Source organism: Pleurodeles waltl, chromosome 6 (assembly GCF_031143425.1).
Source record: "Pleurodeles waltl isolate 20211129_DDA chromosome 6, aPleWal1.hap1.20221129, whole genome shotgun sequence".
NCBI lineage: Eukaryota > Metazoa > Chordata > Amphibia > Caudata > Salamandridae > Pleurodeles > Pleurodeles waltl.
This window is the reverse complement of record NC_090445.1, coordinates 125,933,173-125,953,470: the sequence shown is the minus strand read 5'-3', so window position 1 is coordinate 125,953,470 and position 20,298 is coordinate 125,933,173. Positions and strand designations below refer to the sequence as shown.

Genomic DNA, 20,298 nt, shown 5'->3' with positions numbered 1-20,298 from the left:
CATCTTAATTTCCTTACAAGATGGGGAGGGGTGGAGGTCACAATGCCAGGTTAAACTTTGACAGGCTTGTTTTTGATTTAGGTTGTATTTCAGCGTTTTGATCATGGAATAGTTTGTTGAACTTTTGAGATCTTTTGAAATAGAAGTCTACTCTCTTGCAGTAGTTTTACTTAAATACTTTGAAAGTGTCGGAGGCTGGGTCGTTTACTTACTTAGTAATGAGAACAGTTTGTGCATTCTGTGTTTTGCTTGCATGAACTGAGAGTAGAAGAACTGTGCCCTATCTTTGTTATTTTTCATCTCTCCATCCTTGTCTCAAGAATCATAAGGAGCTAGGAGAGGGTTCCTTTTGCCAGTGTTTTTTTCACATCTTCTCACTTCTGTTTTTATTGCACTGCTTTTTCTTGTTTACTGTGCACCCGAGTCCAGAATTGCAGACGAGCTCATGATATTCCCTTACCATATCTAAGATGTCATCCATTGTGTTTAAAGGTGCAAGAGTTATGCATGTCTTACATCCTTTTGTTTCACTGTCAACATTTCTGATGTATTTTATCCAATAGTCACCTTGTCTTGGTTGACTCACAGGTTTGTAGTACTGGTGGTTTATTTGGAAAGGAATTCATTTGTGGCCGGACCAGTCAACCTCCAATGGCCAGTTGACATGCAGAGTTGATTCAGTTTGTCTTCATAGAAAGGTGAATAGAATATCCCTTTTGAGTGAGTGGGATATTGAGGGGCTGTGTAAGATTATTTGCAGCATGGGAGTTGTTGAAGCTGGAATCTGCGGGGTCATTTTGCAGTTCCAAGTGAAGGTTGAAATCATCCAAGAAGATACTCATATTAGAGGTGGAGAGGACACTTGGCGTGAGGTCAATGCATGTACTGAAAACTTAGGATATTGCCCTGCGTGGTGGTATGGCTTGTTAATAAAGCTGTCATGGTGGAGAGTCGGATACTGGAGGTCAAGCATTGGCAAGCAGTCTATTCATGTTCAGAGAATGTGGGGCAAATATGTTTATTCTGTGGATAAGAGCGATTTCTCCTCCTTTTTAAATAGTCTCTCAAACTTTTCCCGACTCAAACCCTCTCATTAGCTCGATATCGGGATGAGAAGTTATTTCATACAATTTTTGGTTAATAAAAGGTCAAAGTTGTGATTTAGGATTGTCATGAAATTCGTTTTGGTGGACCAAGACGGAGATGCACTTTTAAAGAGCAGCTTAAAAACGTAGGTCGACTTTACTGGAGCTTTTATTTGGCACAGGATGACATTGTGTTTGAATACAGTAATTTGTGTTTGCTCTTTTGATTTTCTTATTTGAGTCTTTGTATCTTTGGTCCGTTACTGGGGCAATAGGACAGTTTTGTGTCCTGAGATACGTGTTTCTTCTTATACTGTTTCCATTTAGACTTGAAGAGGTGAACTTATGAAGGGAGCAGTCATTTGCTTGTTTTGAGTTGGTGCTGGTTATTGTAATGTGGTCAGTTGACTTCTTAGGCTTATGAGTTGAGTGATGAGGAGGATTAGGGTTTTTATTTGTGATTTTTGTTTCTTAAGGACTTTACCCGATTCTTTGAGATCCATCAAAAAGGTGGTCTTGCTCACCATGGTATTTTATTTGTTTTATGAAGATGCTACTGTTAATTCCTTTTTGTAAGAAGTTCTGTCTGGGGGTATCCTAGGCATGTTTCCTACTGCTGGTAACTGAGCGTGTGTGGACTATTCTGTGAGTTGAGTGCAGATTGTGAGAAGCCTTGTGTTGTTTGACTGGAAGTGGTGGGTATGGGTTTTAGATTCAGTATCTAGTGTGAGGGTGACCTTTTTGTTGTGTGTGTGTGTGTGGTAAAGGACTTCACTGTGAGGTTGGAGGTGGGGTTGAGATTAAAGGGTGTTTGGATGAGCTGGAACTTGAGATGATACTTGATCTGAATGCGGGTTTATATTAGAGTAGATGACTTCATGATCTCGCACCTTCATCACCTTATAACTTCTTGCTCCGACCACTGTCTCAACCCACCACTAAATGAAACCAACACTCCAAAAACCCACCACTACATCACCTTGTAACTCCAGAGCTCCACAATACTGCACGACCCCACCAATACACGGCTCCACCACTGTAGAACCCTAATACTACCCAACCAAACCACCACCAGACTCTGCTACCGCATGAGCTCACCACAGTTCGACCACAGTATGGTGTCTTATCTGCTTCATCTGATCACTGTCTGATATCATTTCTGTAAGAGCTCACGGCCACACCACATCACCCTCCGCCTCCAACACTGAAAGGCCTTACAGTTCAGCTGTACCACAAGTATGCTTCTGTGTGAATTCACTGCTGATTGGCCTCAGCTTTTCACAACCCTGCCACTCCATGTCCCCCACCTGTGGGTCTTGTAACTGGAGCACCCAGTCAACTCACAGCCCTGCCCCGGAATGAAACTCAACATTATTTTTTAAACAAACTTTATTGGGATTTCATATACTGTACAGTGCATAGTTTCAGAGTTTCCATAATGTTCTTCAGTTTGCATATTTTTTAGTATTGTGTACATTGACAAGTACAGGTTTTCAAAATTCAGTCAATTACCATTATTCTGGACAAAATGTGTAAATCGGTTATGTTGTACAGAATATAAAAACAAACTTCAATCAGTAGGAATGTAAAAGTGCAGCAGGAAGGTAAGGAGTGAAACCTAGCCTACAAATGAAGGCGGGAAGGGAGGGGAAGAGCCCTGGTCCAGTTACACTCTGCTGAATGTTAGGCACACAGTTGGTTTGAGCTTATCCATGCAAATGACAGGGAGAGGGTGAATCGGTTTGGAGATGCGTATTGCCTTGCAAGGGTTATGATGTATTATTTTGCGGGGGAGCACTAGGTGGTAGTCGCAGCTGGTGACGCCGCTGGGGTAGAGTAGAGATGGAGGTCAGAGATGAGTCTGGTCTTTGTGGTGGGGTCTTGAGGACCTGTGATAGCAGGTCCCAGGTAGCAGCGTTGGGACCTCTACGAATGCCTGTATCTTACTCCCTGTGGAGCATGCGTCTTTCGGCCTGGAGTTCACCATTATAGGGACCGATTGTAATCCATGACACTGGCTGTGCATTTTTCTGTTGACTGTGAGAGTGCAACAAACATTTGGGGGCAACAGTGGACCCTGGCAGCAGGAAAGAGCTAGCATGAAGTAACAGGGGTTGAACTAGGTGTCTTTCTCGCACTTCATGATGTCAGTCTCCATGTGTTTCTGTCCTGGCCTGTGTAACCGCGTATTCAACTATTTCTGATTCTCTCTCTGTCCATCTCTTTCAGATGAAGACTTTGCCCCAGTTGAAGACAAGGATGAGGCAGGTAAGGGAAACAACCATGCTGTCACCTCCTTGGAGAGTGGTCCTTGCAATGCAGTGCACCCTAAGTTCACCTGGGGCAGCTTCACATTGCACCCTCCCTCCGGTGTCCTTGTTGTCCCTCACTCCCTTGTCCTTGTTGTCCCTCGCACCTGCTTAACCCCCTCCAGTCCCCCTCCCCTGTTGTCCATGTAGTCCCTGGTACCCCGCTTCCTCCACTGTCCGCATTGATAGCCCAGACGCCCACCCTCCAACCCTGTTGCCTCCCAGCAGCAATGAAAAAAAAAAAAGAAAAACACTACGATGCAGCTAGCACTGGGTGATTCAAGGAGATTTTTATTGTTTTTAGCAATGCTGCGTTGCGCACTACTAGTACAACATGGCAAAAAATATTGACAAAACCAATCCCTTGCATAGGCGAGATCTACTGGTTTGGCCAGTGCTTGTTTAAATGATTGCAAAGCAAATGTCCACGCTAGAGAAAGTTTTTATGTAAATTCTCCACCTTCTGGGGTTCAGGGCGCCGCCCGTGCAGGCTGTTGCTTCCCCACTGCCGTCTTTCCTCAGTATGGTCTGTTAAGTTTGCGGCTATGCCCACCCTGGCCACATGCTGCCTTACAGTACAGGTCAGACCTTTTCCGGAGGCCCTGCGCGTGCAGACGATTTTTGAAAGTGGCAGAGCAGACAACATTGGGTTAGCAACGCACCCATTTTATATGGCCATCAAGTTTGTCTCTCTCATTGCCCCACTTCATAAGGGTTTGCTTCCAAACGGGCGCACCAGTCTGCCACTTCACTTGCTCGATAACCAGTTTAATTATCTTTATTTTATTTTTATTTGAATTTACTTAGCGCTTTTAGCCAATGCGCTGTTACAACACAATCCATACAGAAATTATATGAGAACAAATAAAAAACACCATGAGATTCGAGCACAGCAGAAAAAAATGAAAGAACTTACATGAGGAAACGCCAAGTTGAGTAGATGAAATTAATTTCATAAAGTCTCACAAGGATCAAAAGAAAGTCACTCCAAAGTCCTGGCAGCAAAATGAAAGATGTAAAACTGGAGATAGTGTAAAGAAGACAAGGAAAACTGGAGACCCTCACCGGCAGAATGATAATTTCCAGCAGATTGATAAAGAAGAAGTAGGCAGTGCTTAATTTGTTAATAAAAACGTGCCGGTGCCCAAAGCCCTCCTCTTAAACATGCGGCTGCTGCAATTAAATGTGCGGGCACAGAATACTGAGGCAGCATAATCCTGAAGCCATCACGGGCCTCTTCAATCCATTTAAAGCCACTCCCTACCCCTTCAGCTCACTCTTGCAGCTTTCTGCTTTCTCCCATTATGACGCTTTTTCGTTTTTCTCTTCCTTCGTCTTCCCATGTGTCTTTTGCTCGCTGTAAATGCTTGAGGCAGAAAAATAGGCCCTCAAAAATAAGCGCTGGTGCTCCACACGGGAAACAACAGGCACAAATTAAGCACTGGAAGTAGGTGTATGAGACAAAAAAGAACAGTATTCTTAATACGTATGAAAACAATGCACTAGTAATGAAATTGTAAACAAAGTGAATGAGCAACCAGTGCAGAGGAGATAAAGAAGGTGCAATATGGTCAGATTTCCTGTGATGATGAAGTCGAAGCAAAGTATACTGAGTGAAGTAACCAACAAAACAAGCATTGGCAATGCAATAGGTCTCACATTTGCTTGAGTTAGAGCTATTGGTGTTGTAAATGCATAACTGGATTTTTCTTGCCGCATAAACTGGCCAACCCTGCCACATATTTTGGTCCTCTCTGTCACATAATTCTAGTGGCCCTGCATATAACTGAAGCACTTCCATTTACCCTATTCCTCTATCTGCACCAAAAAATTAAAATATTGCCATTATTTATTATGTTTTTATTTTAGGGTTCCCCCAACCTAGTGTGGGGATCCAGATATGACCTAGACAGAAAGAGCACGTTGTGCAGTGAGTTATGGGTAAAACTGTTTTGTAAAAGGAATGCCCCCAAAGCATTATGGGGTGATTTTCCGAGTGCAGCACATATTGTAGTATCTTGACTGTAATACTCCGAACAGCCCCATTTTTGGTAAACATGGTCATGTAACCACACAGTCAGCCCCCAGAGGGCATACCAACATGAAAACAGAATAGCAGAAAGTAATGCAGTGTAACCATATATGTAGCCCCTAGAGGGCGTGGTGCCTTACCCATTTTCAGACCTAGCAGACCTACTACAACATTATTACAAACCAGGCCCTTAAAACAAACTACTCCCAGCTGTAAAGCAAAAGCCCCAGCCATGAGAGAGCTTAACAAAACATTGAATTGTGGGAGAAGTTACTATTTAGGGGTCCCCCCAACCTAGTGCGGGGACCCATAGATGGCCTAGAAGAATGCATCGTGCTGAACATTTTGTTGGTGGTCTCATTGCCGTAAGATCACCACAGGCTGAGTTATGGGCAAAAATGTTTTCAAAATGCCCCGCAAAGCATTATGGGGCAAGTTTCCGAGTGCAGTTGAACAGTGTAGTATCTTGACTGTAATTCTCAGAACAGCCCATAGAGGACAACATAATGAAAATAGCATTTGTAAGAAACATGGTCATGTAACCATATAGTCAGCCCCTAGAGGGCATAGCGCCATGAAAACAGAATGGTGGAAGGAAATGCAGTGTAGCCATAAATGTAGCCCCTATAAGGCGTAGTGCCTTACACATTTTCAGGCCTAGCAGGCCGACTGCAATACTATTACAAACAAGACCCTTAATACACAAACTCCTCCCAGCTGTAAAAGAAACGTTCCAGCTATGAGAGAGATTAATAAAACATTGACTGGTGGGAGAGGTTACTATTTTGGCCCCTACAACCTAGTGTGAGGACCCAGAGATTACCTTGACAGGAGAAGTGTGTTGTACTGAACGGTTTGGTGGTGGTCCCTTTGTCGTAGGACCACCACAGGCTGCTTTATGGGCAAAAAAGGTTTTTAAAAAAGAAATGTCCTGCAAAACATTATGGGGCGAGTTTCACAAGTGCAGTGAATACTGTAATATCGGCTCTCCCAATGTGCCGGGAGAGACGCTTTGAGGATTTCTGTGTTTTTATTCTGTTTTAAGTGCTCCAGTTTGTATATTTTTCAACTGCTAAACTTGTAGGTAAGAGGTACTCATGTAAAGTGCCCCTCAGATTGAGGTCGCGCTATATGAAACTTCAAGTAGTCATGTAAAGCGCTCCTCCGATCGAGTTTGCGCTATATGAAACTTCACGTCCTCATGTAATGCGCTCCTCCAACTGAGTTTGCGCTGTATGAACCTTTAAAAAAGAAAATTAATATTAAAAGGAGAACACCCCTCCAGCTTGCAGCCTTTGTGCGCACACATCGTAAAGAAACAGTGGCATGCCCAAAACAAGGAGGAGGAAGAAGCAAAATATGGCCACGCAGCGCAAAGCGGCGAGGCAAAAGAAAAAAGAAGTGCGCCACAATAAGGTATATGGTCGATCGTGCAATAATACATGTAACAAGGTCAGTCTCCAAGGTGGGACAAACGTAAAGCATTAACCAATTAAGTCAGGAGAATTTTGAAAGTCAGGCCAAGGAACAAATGGAAGTTATGGGTGTGAGATGGGCATGGTGCAAGCCCACCGATGTAGATTACAACATGCCAAGAGACAGCGCATGTGGCAATGCCTGGGCTCAACCTAAAACAGTTACCCAAGGGGCACGGTGCAAGACACTGAATAAGAAATGTAGCTTCTAAGAAGGCAAACAAAAGCTGAGATTTTCTTGACTTTATAGAGTTAGAAACTTCAAATCAGTAAAACTAAAGACATTTGTTTATGAAAAGTAAAGCCTGAATCAAAGATTGTATCATGATTACAGGTGGACTCAATAGGGACGACAGAAGAAAGTTTAAAGGCAAAGAAGCAATAGAATCAGTGGTAGGAAAATTTAAGTATTTCCATTTTAGAGGGATTCAACCTGAGAAATTGAGATGCCACCCAGGCTTTGATGGCAGGAACGTAAGCAGAAAAAGAAGCTTGGCTAGTGGCAGTTAAAGCAGGAAATGATCTGCATAGAAATTAGCATGAATATCAGAGGAGGAGGTGACTAGAGGCAGAGAAAGAGTACAACAAGTAAAAAATAACAGACCATGTACAGAACTCTGAGTTATCGCCATAAAAGAAGCATGTGAGGACAAAGATCCTTTCCAGGACACCAGAACAACAACCATATAGATGAGAAAAAATCTAATAAAAGAGAAGAACCTTAAATACCCAGAAAAAAAGAGAGTTATAAGACTGGGATGAATCCAATGTTTCAAAATCAGCGAAAGATCCAGAGGTGCCAATACAGAAGATGGCAAGAATGCAGGATACACTTAGATACTGCATGCACAGCTGTCCTCGTAGGATGACCCGGACAGAAACTAGACTGAAATGGAGGAAGTACATTTTATATAGAAAGAATATGTGATAATTGAAAACAGATAATGTGTTCAGGAATCCTAGATATATAGGGAAGCAGGCAAGCAAGTCAATAGAGAGATTTTCAATAAAGGAATAAGTCACAGATTTCTTTTTTTTTATTGAGCAGACATGATACAAATCAACCTTATCAACTCTACCCAAAACTCATCGACATTTATCATTACATTAGATAACGCAATTACGTAGTTTGTGAATAGAAATACACCCACACATATGGATCTTCATCTAAACTTTGAATTCCAATCAATATAAAAAATGGCTCGAAAGTGAACCTGTGCTAAAGTATTGTCCGTTTTACATTGGCTATACCAATGTACTGACCTACAGCTACAATCCTGAAACCTAGAAATGATCCTATATTAAAAGTGCTTAATAAATATATTTACAAAACATACGACTAGGACCCTAAACTTGATTGAAAGTGAACATGTGCTAAAGTGCCAGTTTTTCAAATTACCTGATTAGGAATGTGCAATAACCATAGACATCCACTTTAACAGGCTTGCTATTCTAATACCAATTAAACTAAAGTGCTTAAGAAAAAGGGAAACGAATCTGGCAATCCTAAAGTGCTAAGGTGCAACGAATTACCATTGATGTAAAATAATACCTTCCTCCACCCCCTCAGTCTTACAGATATTACCATTACAACATCTTAAACCAAATTGAGATACTGCCAACCTGAGCCAAACCTCTTCAAACTCCCCACCCTTCTAGCATATGCCTCTTCAAACATTATTATTCTAATTTTTTTCTTAAACCATTCTCTATATAGTGGAATCCGCTCTGTTTGCCAAAACTGAAGAATGAACGACCGAGCCACAGAAAGTGCATTCAAAATAAATATCTAAACTGGTTTAGTCAATTGACACTCATATATTTGGCGGGTAAAACCAAATACGACAAGTGAGGTTTCCCACACTATATATTTAGAGCCTGGCACAAGGCTGCAGAAAGTGAGTGCCAGAAGGACGCAAGTTTCATACAGGGATAAATAATGTTGAGCCAATCACCAGCACCCTCCAGCTTGCACCGAAAGCACTGATCCTCCACTGAGGGGATTTTTTTTTTATGAAGGGTGGCCGGAGTGTAGTGTGCCCCCCAACGCCTTGTGACCAAAAGAGGAGATAGTTTGCCACTCCTACTTGGAGAATCTACACTGTGTTGTTGTCTCGACCTTCTCGAGAGCAGTAGTAAGACCTGATTGTAGACCTAAGTTATGTACTAGCCTATACCAGTTGCCTATATCAAAAAGATTAGACTTACAAAATTCTCTTAGCACCGGATGTATTTCAAGATGGGGATCAGAACCATAGGATCCCAAAAAGTGAACAATCTGCAGAAAACTAAAACCATGTTGCTTACTTGACTCCCCAGGTCATGCACACATCTCTTGACAACTCTTCCCTGAAGTAAAAACTGTCCTATTTCTTTGAACCCAGACCGATGACAAAATTCAATATGCGTTGATTTCAGGACCTTAATAAAAACGGGGAGCCTTGTACCAGCCTCGCACATCAGGTTATCTAAAAATAAAAAGTATCAAACATAGCCCTGGAGTCAAAGTTCTAGCCAAAATATCAAAAAGGGCCGCCTCATAATATATTTGTACATGAGGAAGAGCCCTACCCACCATATAAAATTGGAAGCTGAAGCAGAGAATACTTCACCTTTGGTGCTTTGTAGTTCCAGATGAATTGTCTGACTATATCTAAATCCTTAAAAAAACCTTTTGTTTATTTTGATAGGGATGTTAGAAAATAGAAATAAGAGCAGTGGACGAATCGACATTTTGATGAGTCACTCTACCTATCAACGTCAAAGGAAGAAGTGCCCAGTTATCCAAAAGACCTTTGATTTTCTGGAGTATTGGGAGAAAATGTAACTGGTATAACTGGTAAAAGTCATCGGTTACATATATCCCAAGATATCAAATCAGAGCTTGAGATTGCACTTGTTGTTGCAAAAAATCAGGAAGATTACTAACCGGGTTATTAGAAAGGAGAAGTTCTGTTTTGTTATGATTGATTTTATAGCTCTCAATACCCTGATACTGAGAAAACCGCTCTATTTCTCTTTGCAGATTCTCTTTAACGGGCTTCAAATAGAGAATATTGTTATCTGCAAATATTTTCAATTTTGACATCCCTAAAATAGGGGCTTCAATCGCCAGATTAGCCTTGATCCGGGTTGGGAGAGGTTCTGAAAAAAAAGTGATTAAAATAGGCAAAAGAGGTCAACCCTGCCGAGTCCCCCATTAATATCAACTACTCCTGCCTCCATAGAATTTACCATGATTTTAACTTGGGCCCCTTGATAAACCTTGCTAAGCACATCAATAAACTAAACTGGGAGGGCAAACCAAATATGTTCAGAGGGGAAAAAAAGAGCGTACTAATTGACTAAGTTAAATGCTTTCTCAGCATCATCCATTATTACTGGCACACTAGTGTTATTAGCTGAAAAATAGTCTAATGCCTGTATTAAAAACACGGTTTTAGCAGTCATCAATCTACCCGCCACAAAGCACGTCTGATCACAATGTAATAGGTTCTGAGCCAAAGGAGTGATATGAGCTTGCCATACCTTCATAAATGGCTTATAATCCATGTTGAGCAAGCAGTACGAATTAACATTGCAAGCATTCTTTCCTTTCTTTAAAAAACTAACTAAAGTGGATTACCTAAATGTATGAGAAATCTCCCCCCTTCTAATATTGAATTGAACAAGTCAGTCAAAAACGGTAAAGGTCTGTAGCAAAGGTCTTATAAACTTCTGCTGGAAAACCATTGTTGCCAATGGCCTTCCCATTTGGACTGGCGGAAAGGTCATCCTGTATTTCCCTATTAGAGATAGTAGTGATCAGTTTCTCCGCCTGAGAACAGATCATCGGTGGAAGATCAATTGATTGAAAATAATCCTGTAACTGCTGCTGCGCAGTCAAATAACCAGATTCATAAATTGTCCTATTATGCTGAAGAAATATTGCTGAGACCTGGGCTCCATCTGTGACTTTTCCACCAGTAGTTGGGTTGACAAGTTCCTTGACCATCGATGCTGCTTGCCCGACCTTAGTGGACCAAGCCAAGAATCTGCAGATCCTCCTCATATAGCTTTTGCTGAAAAGTCATTGAGCTCCTAATCTTCTTTAGCATAAAACATTCCCACAGCTCTTCTTTAGCCTTTGCCAGATATTGTGGGGCTTACCAGCTCTAAAATTAGGCCATAAGGTCTAATCAACTTCTGCTTGAAGCAAAGCGACTCTTGCTTTGCCAAGTCTGATGGGCAAAAATGTGACCCATTGCTGCTGCTTTAAATGCCTCCCATATGGCAAAGATTGGAGCGACACCACGATTTACCAGAAAAAAATTCTGAATAAACTGTCTCATATCGGTACACCATGCCTCGTCAGCTAACAGAGACTGACCAAATTGCAACCTTGGCCTCTCCCTCCTAGGCCCTGCTACCTTGATCGTGACTGAGACCACCAAATGGTCTGAGAAAGAATTAGACCAAATATCAGATTTAAGCCTCTCTATAGACCAGGAGACCAGACAAAAAATAAGAGACGCAGTATGATATTAGTGGGAAAAGCAGGTGAATTGCATTGTGCTAGGCCCTCCATGGATCAACTAAGGCAAAATCATGTTTGATTGTTTCTAAGAACTTGTTTTTGGTTTTAACTGTTTTTAGACTTATTTTACATTCCCAGTGATAGTCACCCCAAAACCAATAGACCAACCACCCCCATTGCCACCTTGTAGATCTGAGACAGGGCATCAGAGTCATCAAATGCAGGAACATAGTAATTATTCAGATTCAAAGGAGTGCCATTTACTAGCACTTTTAACCATAACCACCCACCCTGGGAGTCTCAAATTACTTCCTCTACCTGCCAATCATGACCCTTGCACAAGAGAATTGCCACTCCCCTTACTGCTAAGCCTGCGGAGGCATAAAACATTTGCCCAAAGCTTTTCAGTATATGGATTTTAGGAACAGTCACCGATTTAAATATATAAGGAAAGAGAAAAAAATAGAAAGAGTAGGTAAGAAAATGATATGGTTGGATAGAAGTAAAAGATAAGAGAAGCAAAAAGCAGATCAGCAGGAGACATGGCGAAGTTAGCCCTGCGCAATGAAGTTTACTACTAAATCAGAAACGATGGCAAAATCAGAGAGGACAGGAGACACCCAAAGATCATGAAGCGAGTCAGCAGTCACCCTATCTGGTAGGTCATCGGCGCAAGGCAAAGAGGCAAGTAAACGAGGTGGAGGACCGGAAGCACAAATCAGATCAGTTTTATTCATACAAAGTGGATCTATTCCAACCGGTCTTTAATTGTACAAGAGCAAAGTGAGTGATAGGGGTTCTTCAGCCCTGGCGGGGGATAGTGGGTTGGGGAACTGTATCTCAGTCGCCAAGGACATTCTCATTGCCCCCCCTGCAATCTCTTAAAATAGACTAAGATTTTCTCCAAGGTTGAAACTGGCAAAGTTAGGATGAAGGCAGAATTTGCATCCCTGGGGCAAATAAAGGATGATAACAAGCAGCTGACGCAGGTGATACGCCAGGATGTGCAGCAGATCAGGGATTTGCAATGCAGGAAAGAAAGCAGCACCAGGCAGAGAACACCAAATGCAAGCGGCGACTTTTTAACTTGTGTGCGCTGAGCTTTTCTGCATGATTTTCCAGATGTCGCCAATAATTTTTGCTGTGTGTACACTTGATTTTGGAGCGGCGGGTTCAAGAGAAAGTTTTGACGCGGTTATGCTGCAGTCTTGGTGCGAGTTTTGTCATGGATTGAGAGCGAGAGTGGTGGGATTGAGGAAGGTTTAGCCGAGATCATTTACTCCTGTCACATAGACAGATGTGCCTACAAGCTTCTTTCAACTTTTCAAATGGGTAAGTTAGTGACTTTCAACATTGAGGCTAGTAATTCACCGAATAAAAGGGAGTTTACTTGAATGTTAAGTTGAAAGTTGACATTTCCCGTACACGACTTTAACGTTACGCCAAGGGTTTTCCACGTAGAGTTTAGTGCAGGTGAGAACAGGTATCTGTTGATACTTCGGAAAAAACAATTCCTCTCCACTGAGGTGATCCATATGCTAGACAGAGCGGCGAATCTTTACGCTGATTTGAAGGGTGCTCTTTTTAAAGTGGTGCCATCTATGGCCAGGACACTCAGAACTGCTGTTCTAGATATATTTTGCTTATTTTGGTGGGAGATGTTAACATAATGATAAACCCCACCTTGAATAGGTCGTCGCTTATGCTGATTGTTGGAGATCCCTAAACCTTGGGGTGAAGGACTCTACATTACATTCAACTCCCAATTAAGAGCTTCATGTACTAGAATAGATCTGATTTTTATAGTGAGCATTACTTTGCCTGTGACCCGGAGGGGAAATGTTAGCCCTCTCTCCTTTTCTAACCATCCCCTTGTGATCCTTTATTTGTCGTCTGCAGTTAGGGAGCAACAGTCTGTACTTTATCATCTTGGTGCTTTTTCTTCAAATTACGAATTGGTAGCAAAGGAAATTGAAGCAACAACTGGGGACGTTTTTCAAAACAGTAACTTTAGACTTTATTTTAAAACCACTCATTTGGTGGAAGGCATCCAGTGCACAGTTGGGCGCCTTGTTAATGCATAGGCAGCATATTTGGAAAAGATCAGATGTTCAGAGTAAGGAAATCTGGAGAATGGCACTTTGGAGTTGGAACTGCCACACAGCTGTGCTTGTTCTCAAAAAGACACTTGTAAGCTTATAGTGGCGACAGAACAGCTGAGTATGATTTGTAAAACGCCGAGTTTGCACTCCTTAGGACCATACAACAATATTATGAAAAAGGTGACAAGCCCAAATACACTTGGGGCATTTGGATTGAAAGCTATGACTGAACTAAATTCAGTCCTGGTTATTAAAAATGTCAAAGGGAAAAGTATGTCCAAAGTTGAAACTTAGATTTTCAGGAGACTTTATGGTCGTTTATACTCTTCTGAGGGATATTTTAAATTGACATTAGATCCTACCTCAAAAATATAGCCATGCCCAGACTCGCTGAATTGGCTTAAGAGCTCCTCAGTGGACATATCGCTAATAATAAGGTTTTAGTAACTATGATGGAAGTCTGGTCAGAAAGAGCTACAGGCCCTGATGGCTTCTGCCCAAGTTTTTGTAAGGTCTTTTCCCAGCTCCTGTTGAAAGTTCTACGTCATTAATTCCATTCTGGCATCACTGAGAGGTAGGATCATTCCCTGATTGGGTGAATTCATTAATTTTGGTTTATGCCCTATTTCTACGTGCATCTCATAAGCTTACAGTAGGGTTGAATAGTGACGCCAAACATTATAATTAATTATTGTTGTGTGTTTGTAATGACGACTCCTACAATGGCTCAATTAGAATTTGTAACAGGGAAGGTCAGCGACAATATTTGCAGGGCTGTAGGTCAAGCTTAAGTGGGCCTCCTCCATCATAGTTTCATTAAATGTGTAAAAAGCTTTTGATTGGGTCATGTGAGCCTTCCTGCCAATGGTCCTGTGTAGATATGGTCTAGGACACATCTGTTTATAAGCTGTTATGGTAATATAGGATGTCCCAGGTCAAGAGTGAAGGCGAACGGTTTTCACTGAGACTCGCTGTCATTATCAAGAGAGGCCTGGCAGGGATTCGCCCCCCCCACCCCCCCCTCATGGTTCTGTTGGTAGTAGAGCTCCTGTCCCAATCTATAAAACATACTGGGAGAGAATTTGAGATTACACTTTTTGGCAATGATGTCTTGCTCTACCAGTCTAGTCCTGAGGAGCCCTTGTCCTATCCTTTGAAGGAAATATAGGGATATTGTAACATATCAACATTCAAGCTTAATTGGAGTAAATCTGAGGTTTTAAACAATAATCTACCATATGATGCAATTGCTTGACTTCAGAAATCCTATCCTTTCACCTGCCCATACACCCTATGAGCCACCAGTTATCCAGAAGTCTTTGATTACATGTGTTCCTGGTGTAACATGACCACATCCTAGCTAGGCAATATTGCAACATTTGAAAGGAACATTTTCCCCTGTCTTCTGCACATATGCCAAGTACTGTACACCTGGGCTCATCACAGAGTACTATAAGAGTTAAAGACAGAAGCATTGGCTTCTAGCTGCTAAGATTACATCCCAGGCGTCGCAAAGTCTACACTTATGCGCCTGAGGATGGAAGGGCAGATAGCGTGCTTCTCAGGCAGTGATACTTAGCAAGTTCCATGCATGGATGATGCACTGGGAATCTCATTTCTGGAATACGCTGGATGAGGAGGCTGTATGGCAGTCCCTGAGATACTTATCCCTGCTGAAATCGAAGAAACGCCTGTGGACTATGTACCAATATTCTTCCTCCTCCAGAATTTTCAGGACTGTAGTGGTGCGACTGGGTTTGACAATAATCCCCTCTTTGTACCCCCCACACTCACAATAATCCTCAATTTACTCTAGATTATAAATCAGGGTATTTTGAGGGATGGTAAACAGGAGGCAGTAAATTTGTATCACTTACGTTGACAGTAAAAAAACAAAAAATCAATGCAATCCAAGGCAGACTTTTAAATGGGAAAGGCGGGTCGTCTAGATACGTTGAATTATGTCAGTGGGTACTCTCTTCTGGGTAGAACGCCGTGAAACCAGGGATCTTCTCTAACCCACACGTTTAGAAATGTATCTTTTCTGAACAGAGCTCAAGGTATTCGATTTTTGACACTTACAGAACTCTGCAGGCCAAAAGGTATATACCCCCTCTGATATGTATAGCACCTTGTCTTTCGAATGACTGCCGTTCCTTTCTGATGTGGACAAGGTCAACAAAGATTTCACCCTCCCTGACAAATATAGGGTGATGGGAATGCTGGAACCCTTTGAGGAACCGGTTGGCTTGTTTCTCTGTCTTTTGGTTGTTTTGCATGTTCACAGTGGCCTGTGCCTGCCTGATCATCTGTGGTTGTCAGACAATCAATGAGAGCCGGCGGCACAGCGGATAGGTGGATGGGAATTTGTATTAATGCTTCTATATTTTCATCGATCCAAAGGTTTGGTGTCTGTGCTGGGTGTGCGGTCGGACAGGAGTGAAGTTAGAAGATTCTGGTGGAATTTGTGTTTTTCTTCCTGTTTGTCTGAAAATATAATCTTAATAAACAGATTTGAAAATTGAAATCTGAGCCCTTCTGGCTCTAGCATGGGCGGAGCCAGGTGTTTCAGCGGCTGTGTGTTTAGTGGCTCCAAGTGTGTAACTGCCCTGTACTTACTCCCTTCCGCAGGTGACGCTGCATACGACTACTCCAGCTACTACCAGGGCCTCTGGGACTGCCACGGGGCCTACACCGATGAGCTTTCCTTTCAGCGCGGGGATCTCATCCGCATTTTGAGCAAGGTACTTGAGGGCTACTCTGGAGGGAGGAGGGCCGCATTGTGATGGGCATCGCTGCCTCGGTGCAGAGGGGAGTGCCTGTATTATGCTCTTGAAGTGATTACATTTAACCTACATTTAGGGTGACCAGATGTCCCGTATTTCCCTGGACAGTCCCGGTTTTTAGAGGACTGTCCCGTTGTCCTGACTTTTGGGACAAAGGTCAGATTATTAAATAAATGTCCTGGTTTTTGGAACAAAGGTCAGATCATTTGGGAAGCATAAGTTAAAGAGGCCTACAAAGTATGAAAAAAAATAAAGTATTTTTTCTGTTACTGTCAGGCAACACGGTCCCCTGCCTGCTCCCAGCAGAAAGACGGAGTGGAGAGGTAGGTGGGGGCGGGTTTGGGGTGCAGGGTGGGAGGTCAAGCCATAGCTAATTTTATATATGTAGCCTTATAAATGTGTTTATCTACATACACACACACACACACATGTATAGGCACACTTTCACAAAGCTACGCAAAAAAAAAAACGGGACAAGCCAGATATAAATGTGAGATTAATGTCGTTAGTCCTTCTTTTATGCCTGACCTGTCCCGGTTTTTGCTCCTCAAAATCTGGTCACCCTATCTACATTCCTCCAAGTTACAGCTTGATTTTCAGACAGTTCACCTGGGGAACAGTGAGGTATGTGTTTTCTGAGCGGTGCCGCCTAAATTAACTCGAAGAAATAACTTAAAATAATTGACGACACACTGTAGGCACATAAAACCGAACGCTATAGTCTGCACTGAGGTGGCGCAGCACATCATGATATGGCCGCTGGTGCGCTGATTATGAGAGGACGTTGTTTAGTACTTTGAAGATGGCGCCTGTATCAAGTACAGCAGGGGCCTGTGTTCCTCCTAAACTTTCATTTGCGAGAGTCTGACCAATGGGAGTTTCTGCTACAGGTATGTGTGGGTCTGCGATGGTAGTAAAAGCATGTGAGGGTTACCCTGCCATCTGAGCAGCTACACGGGGTCTGTGGGCAACAGTGAGTCTTTTCCCAGAATGCCAGAAGATACAGGAAGCAATCGGACTTCTTTAAAGTAAGCAGGCTTGAGAGGGTTTAAGATTCGAATGTGGACCATGGATGGGGTGACCAGATTTTGAAATCCAAATTACATTGTTTTCTTTTAACAGCTGATATCTAGTCCCGCTTTACAACACATTCAGGCGAGCGTCCAACTGTTTTCAGTCAACTCTCTCTGAAAACTGGGGCATGGCCCACATTTGCAGGGACAGCTGGTGAATAACCAGGACTGTCCTCCCAAATCCAGTACGCCTGGTCACCTTACCATGGACCACTTCTCGCATGGCAGCATGTCCACACAGTGTGCGCAGATATCCTGGGTCCTGTGACATTGGCTGGGCCTGGCTTCTCCTGCAGCCTAAGCAGATATGTGGGATCGAGCGTCTAGTGGGGACATCAGGGGTAGATCTCCTACAATGGGGCTGTGTGTGGGGGGGGGGGGTGACAAGTCTCCATGACTACTGCAGGTTCAGCTGCGTGCAAGTTCTGCAGACCAGAGCCAGACATTCTTATAAGCAAACACGGAGATCCCTTCACTCTCGAATAGTGTGGGGGTAAATTGTATCTTGTTTTCCTGGAAAGTGATCTTTGCAGCTTGGTTACTTGTAACTTTGGTGGTGATGTATTAGTACTTTGTAACTCAGATGTTTACATTAAAAATCCATATAGATCGCATAACCAAATCCCCCGCTTCTCCTTTAAATGAAGGAGAAGAGAGGAGTGACTGGCTAGAACACTTTATTATTAAATGCCGATTATTGTGACCGGGGGCTGAGAGGTGCTCCTCGTGCGCCTTACTTCAACTTTATGTGCCCGAGGATTTTCGTGACAGTTTATATCTTGACGGGATCATCTTCTAGGAGCTTGTTTCAGACGAAGCATGCATTACGGCCGGAGTTCAATAAAACTATGTTGCGTTCACAAGGAGACCTCTGAAACAAGGGGCCTGGCTGGTTGGTTCCTTAGGACATCCGACCTGCATGTGAGCCACCTACACGCCTTCATTTGTCATCAGTGTTTTTTCTTTTTTTAATTACATTTATAAATAAAACAGCATACAACTCGTGCATTTACCATAGAGCAGTACATTAAATCGCATAATTTAAATTGTCACTACAGGTTCCTTCTCCATCCCACAGTATCACGGGGCACGTTATGTCAAGTCCAAGTACACTTGTTGGCAACACCGTCCGCTTTAACTTAACAGAATCTCACGCATTGTGCTGAAGGTAATGTTACAGTCGGCGACACCGGAATATTACATTATTAGGACGCTGTTTGTCGTTTCAGCATCCCGCAAGCGCGCGCAATATTCCTACAAAGCGCATCACCGTGCATCCTCAAACCGCAGGACCAGGTGTCTGTCGGACGAGTTTCATCAGAATCAGTCAATGTTCCTCCAATCGCACCGCCACGCCTTTATGTGTTATAGCCGTGGTGGTCCGGATCTGGTATCCAGAGACCAGACACCATTGAATGCGCAGATCGCAAATCCATCCTGCCCACCGCGTTGTCGGAAGCGTCTGCAGATAAGCTTGCCCTCTGCAAATAAAACCTTAGACACTGGTCTTCGACTCTCGTACACAGAAGATTGTCCCGTCATGTCAACAAGTATAAGGCAGGGCGGTGACGGTAATGGGAGAGCTGAAGCTTTCTCTCTACCTCGACCACAGGGCCGCAAATTATGCGGCAGTGGGAAACAGATTATGCGGTAGGGTTGTCTAAATCACGCACAAGGGAAGTCAAGTAGTGCAGGATATACGATTAACAGCAAAACTAAGTACAACGTTCGGTGGCAATATTTTCGAGATATTTTCGAGATACACTTTTATGCGCACAGAATTCATTGATTTTTTTGTTTGTTCTTAATATACACAGGTTTCCGAAGAATATCAACTCTAACCATTCCTCAGAAACTGTTCAAATTGTTGTCAGAGACAAGTAATGATTTTGTCTTGCGTGGAAGCAATAAACGCCATTTCCAGTGCTGCCCTTTCTTCCTTCTAGAGTACAATTGATTGCAAAAAGCATGTACTTTATTGCACTTAATAGAAACCAACGTTACAAGTACAGAGTACTTGGAATAAAAGAAGTTTCCTTCAATTCAGCGCATCCCAGTAATGTTTTACAACTTGTGGACAGTTTGGGGTTTACCCTCTGTCACAGTTTCTGGTCCCCAGAAGCACCCCTCTACGAGGTACCGTGGGGTTCAGGACATCAGACTTTAAAAATAAATGTAACATTTATAGGACTCCCATTTTTATGGTATTTTTTAAAATATTTATATATGTGTTAACCTATGTTTATTTTTTGCCAGCTTATTGATATTTGGCCACATTTATTTTGTATTTTAAGAATAAATGAACTTGTAAAATGGCATATTTCCATATATATGTAACTGATAAACATGCACTCATATTTTGATGCCTGTCTTGACTAGCAAATTAAGCAGTCAAATATAATGAAACACTACATCCATTGGTAAATATGAGCATTGTAGTACAAACATATGTTAACATATGCCCCTATTTAAGGAAATCTCATCCTGTTTTTTAATTCCCCATGTTGTCTATCTGCGGAGTTGTTGACCTGGAATTCATGAAAGGCAGCATTGAAAGTCACTGACAAGAAGCCCAATTTTCTGTATTTAAGATTAATTACAAACAGGAAACACATTGTTTCTGTCTGTATTTATCTGGACACATCAGTAAAAACAGAAAACTGTAAAGCCTAAACACTTATAGGATTTTTACAAACTCAGGGTGCTTTTTTGAAGTATTTTCAGCTTTACCAATTAATTGGGGGTGTTTATACTACGGGGACAAAAGAGTCACCTCATTTAAAGGATGTGTATGCAGTATTTGTATAGGAGGAGCTTAGCCTAATGGCATCATAGTGCTTTACAGAGTTAAAGGCAAAGTCTGTGTGATTAGGGGTGAAGCTTGAATATAGCAAACAACAGCAGGTTGTTGTCCGTTTAT

General features: G+C 42.4%; 1 protein-coding gene across 2 annotated transcripts in view; it reads left to right on the top strand.

The window, feature by feature from the left end:
• SKAP1 (src kinase associated phosphoprotein 1) overlaps nucleotides 1-20,298 on the top strand; it is a 1,036,580-nt gene that overhangs the window by 908,335 nt on the left and 107,947 nt on the right. The window contains exons 10-11 of one of the 2 annotated variants that reach the window (XM_069237543.1): nucleotides 3,315-3,353; nucleotides 16,151-16,263. In XM_069237543.1, the coding sequence (XP_069093644.1) occupies nucleotides 3,315-3,353; nucleotides 16,151-16,263 (152 nt within the window). The remainder of the gene's footprint in view (nucleotides 1-3,314; nucleotides 3,354-16,150; nucleotides 16,264-20,298) is intronic. The other variant, XM_069237544.1, reaches the window with a different exon arrangement.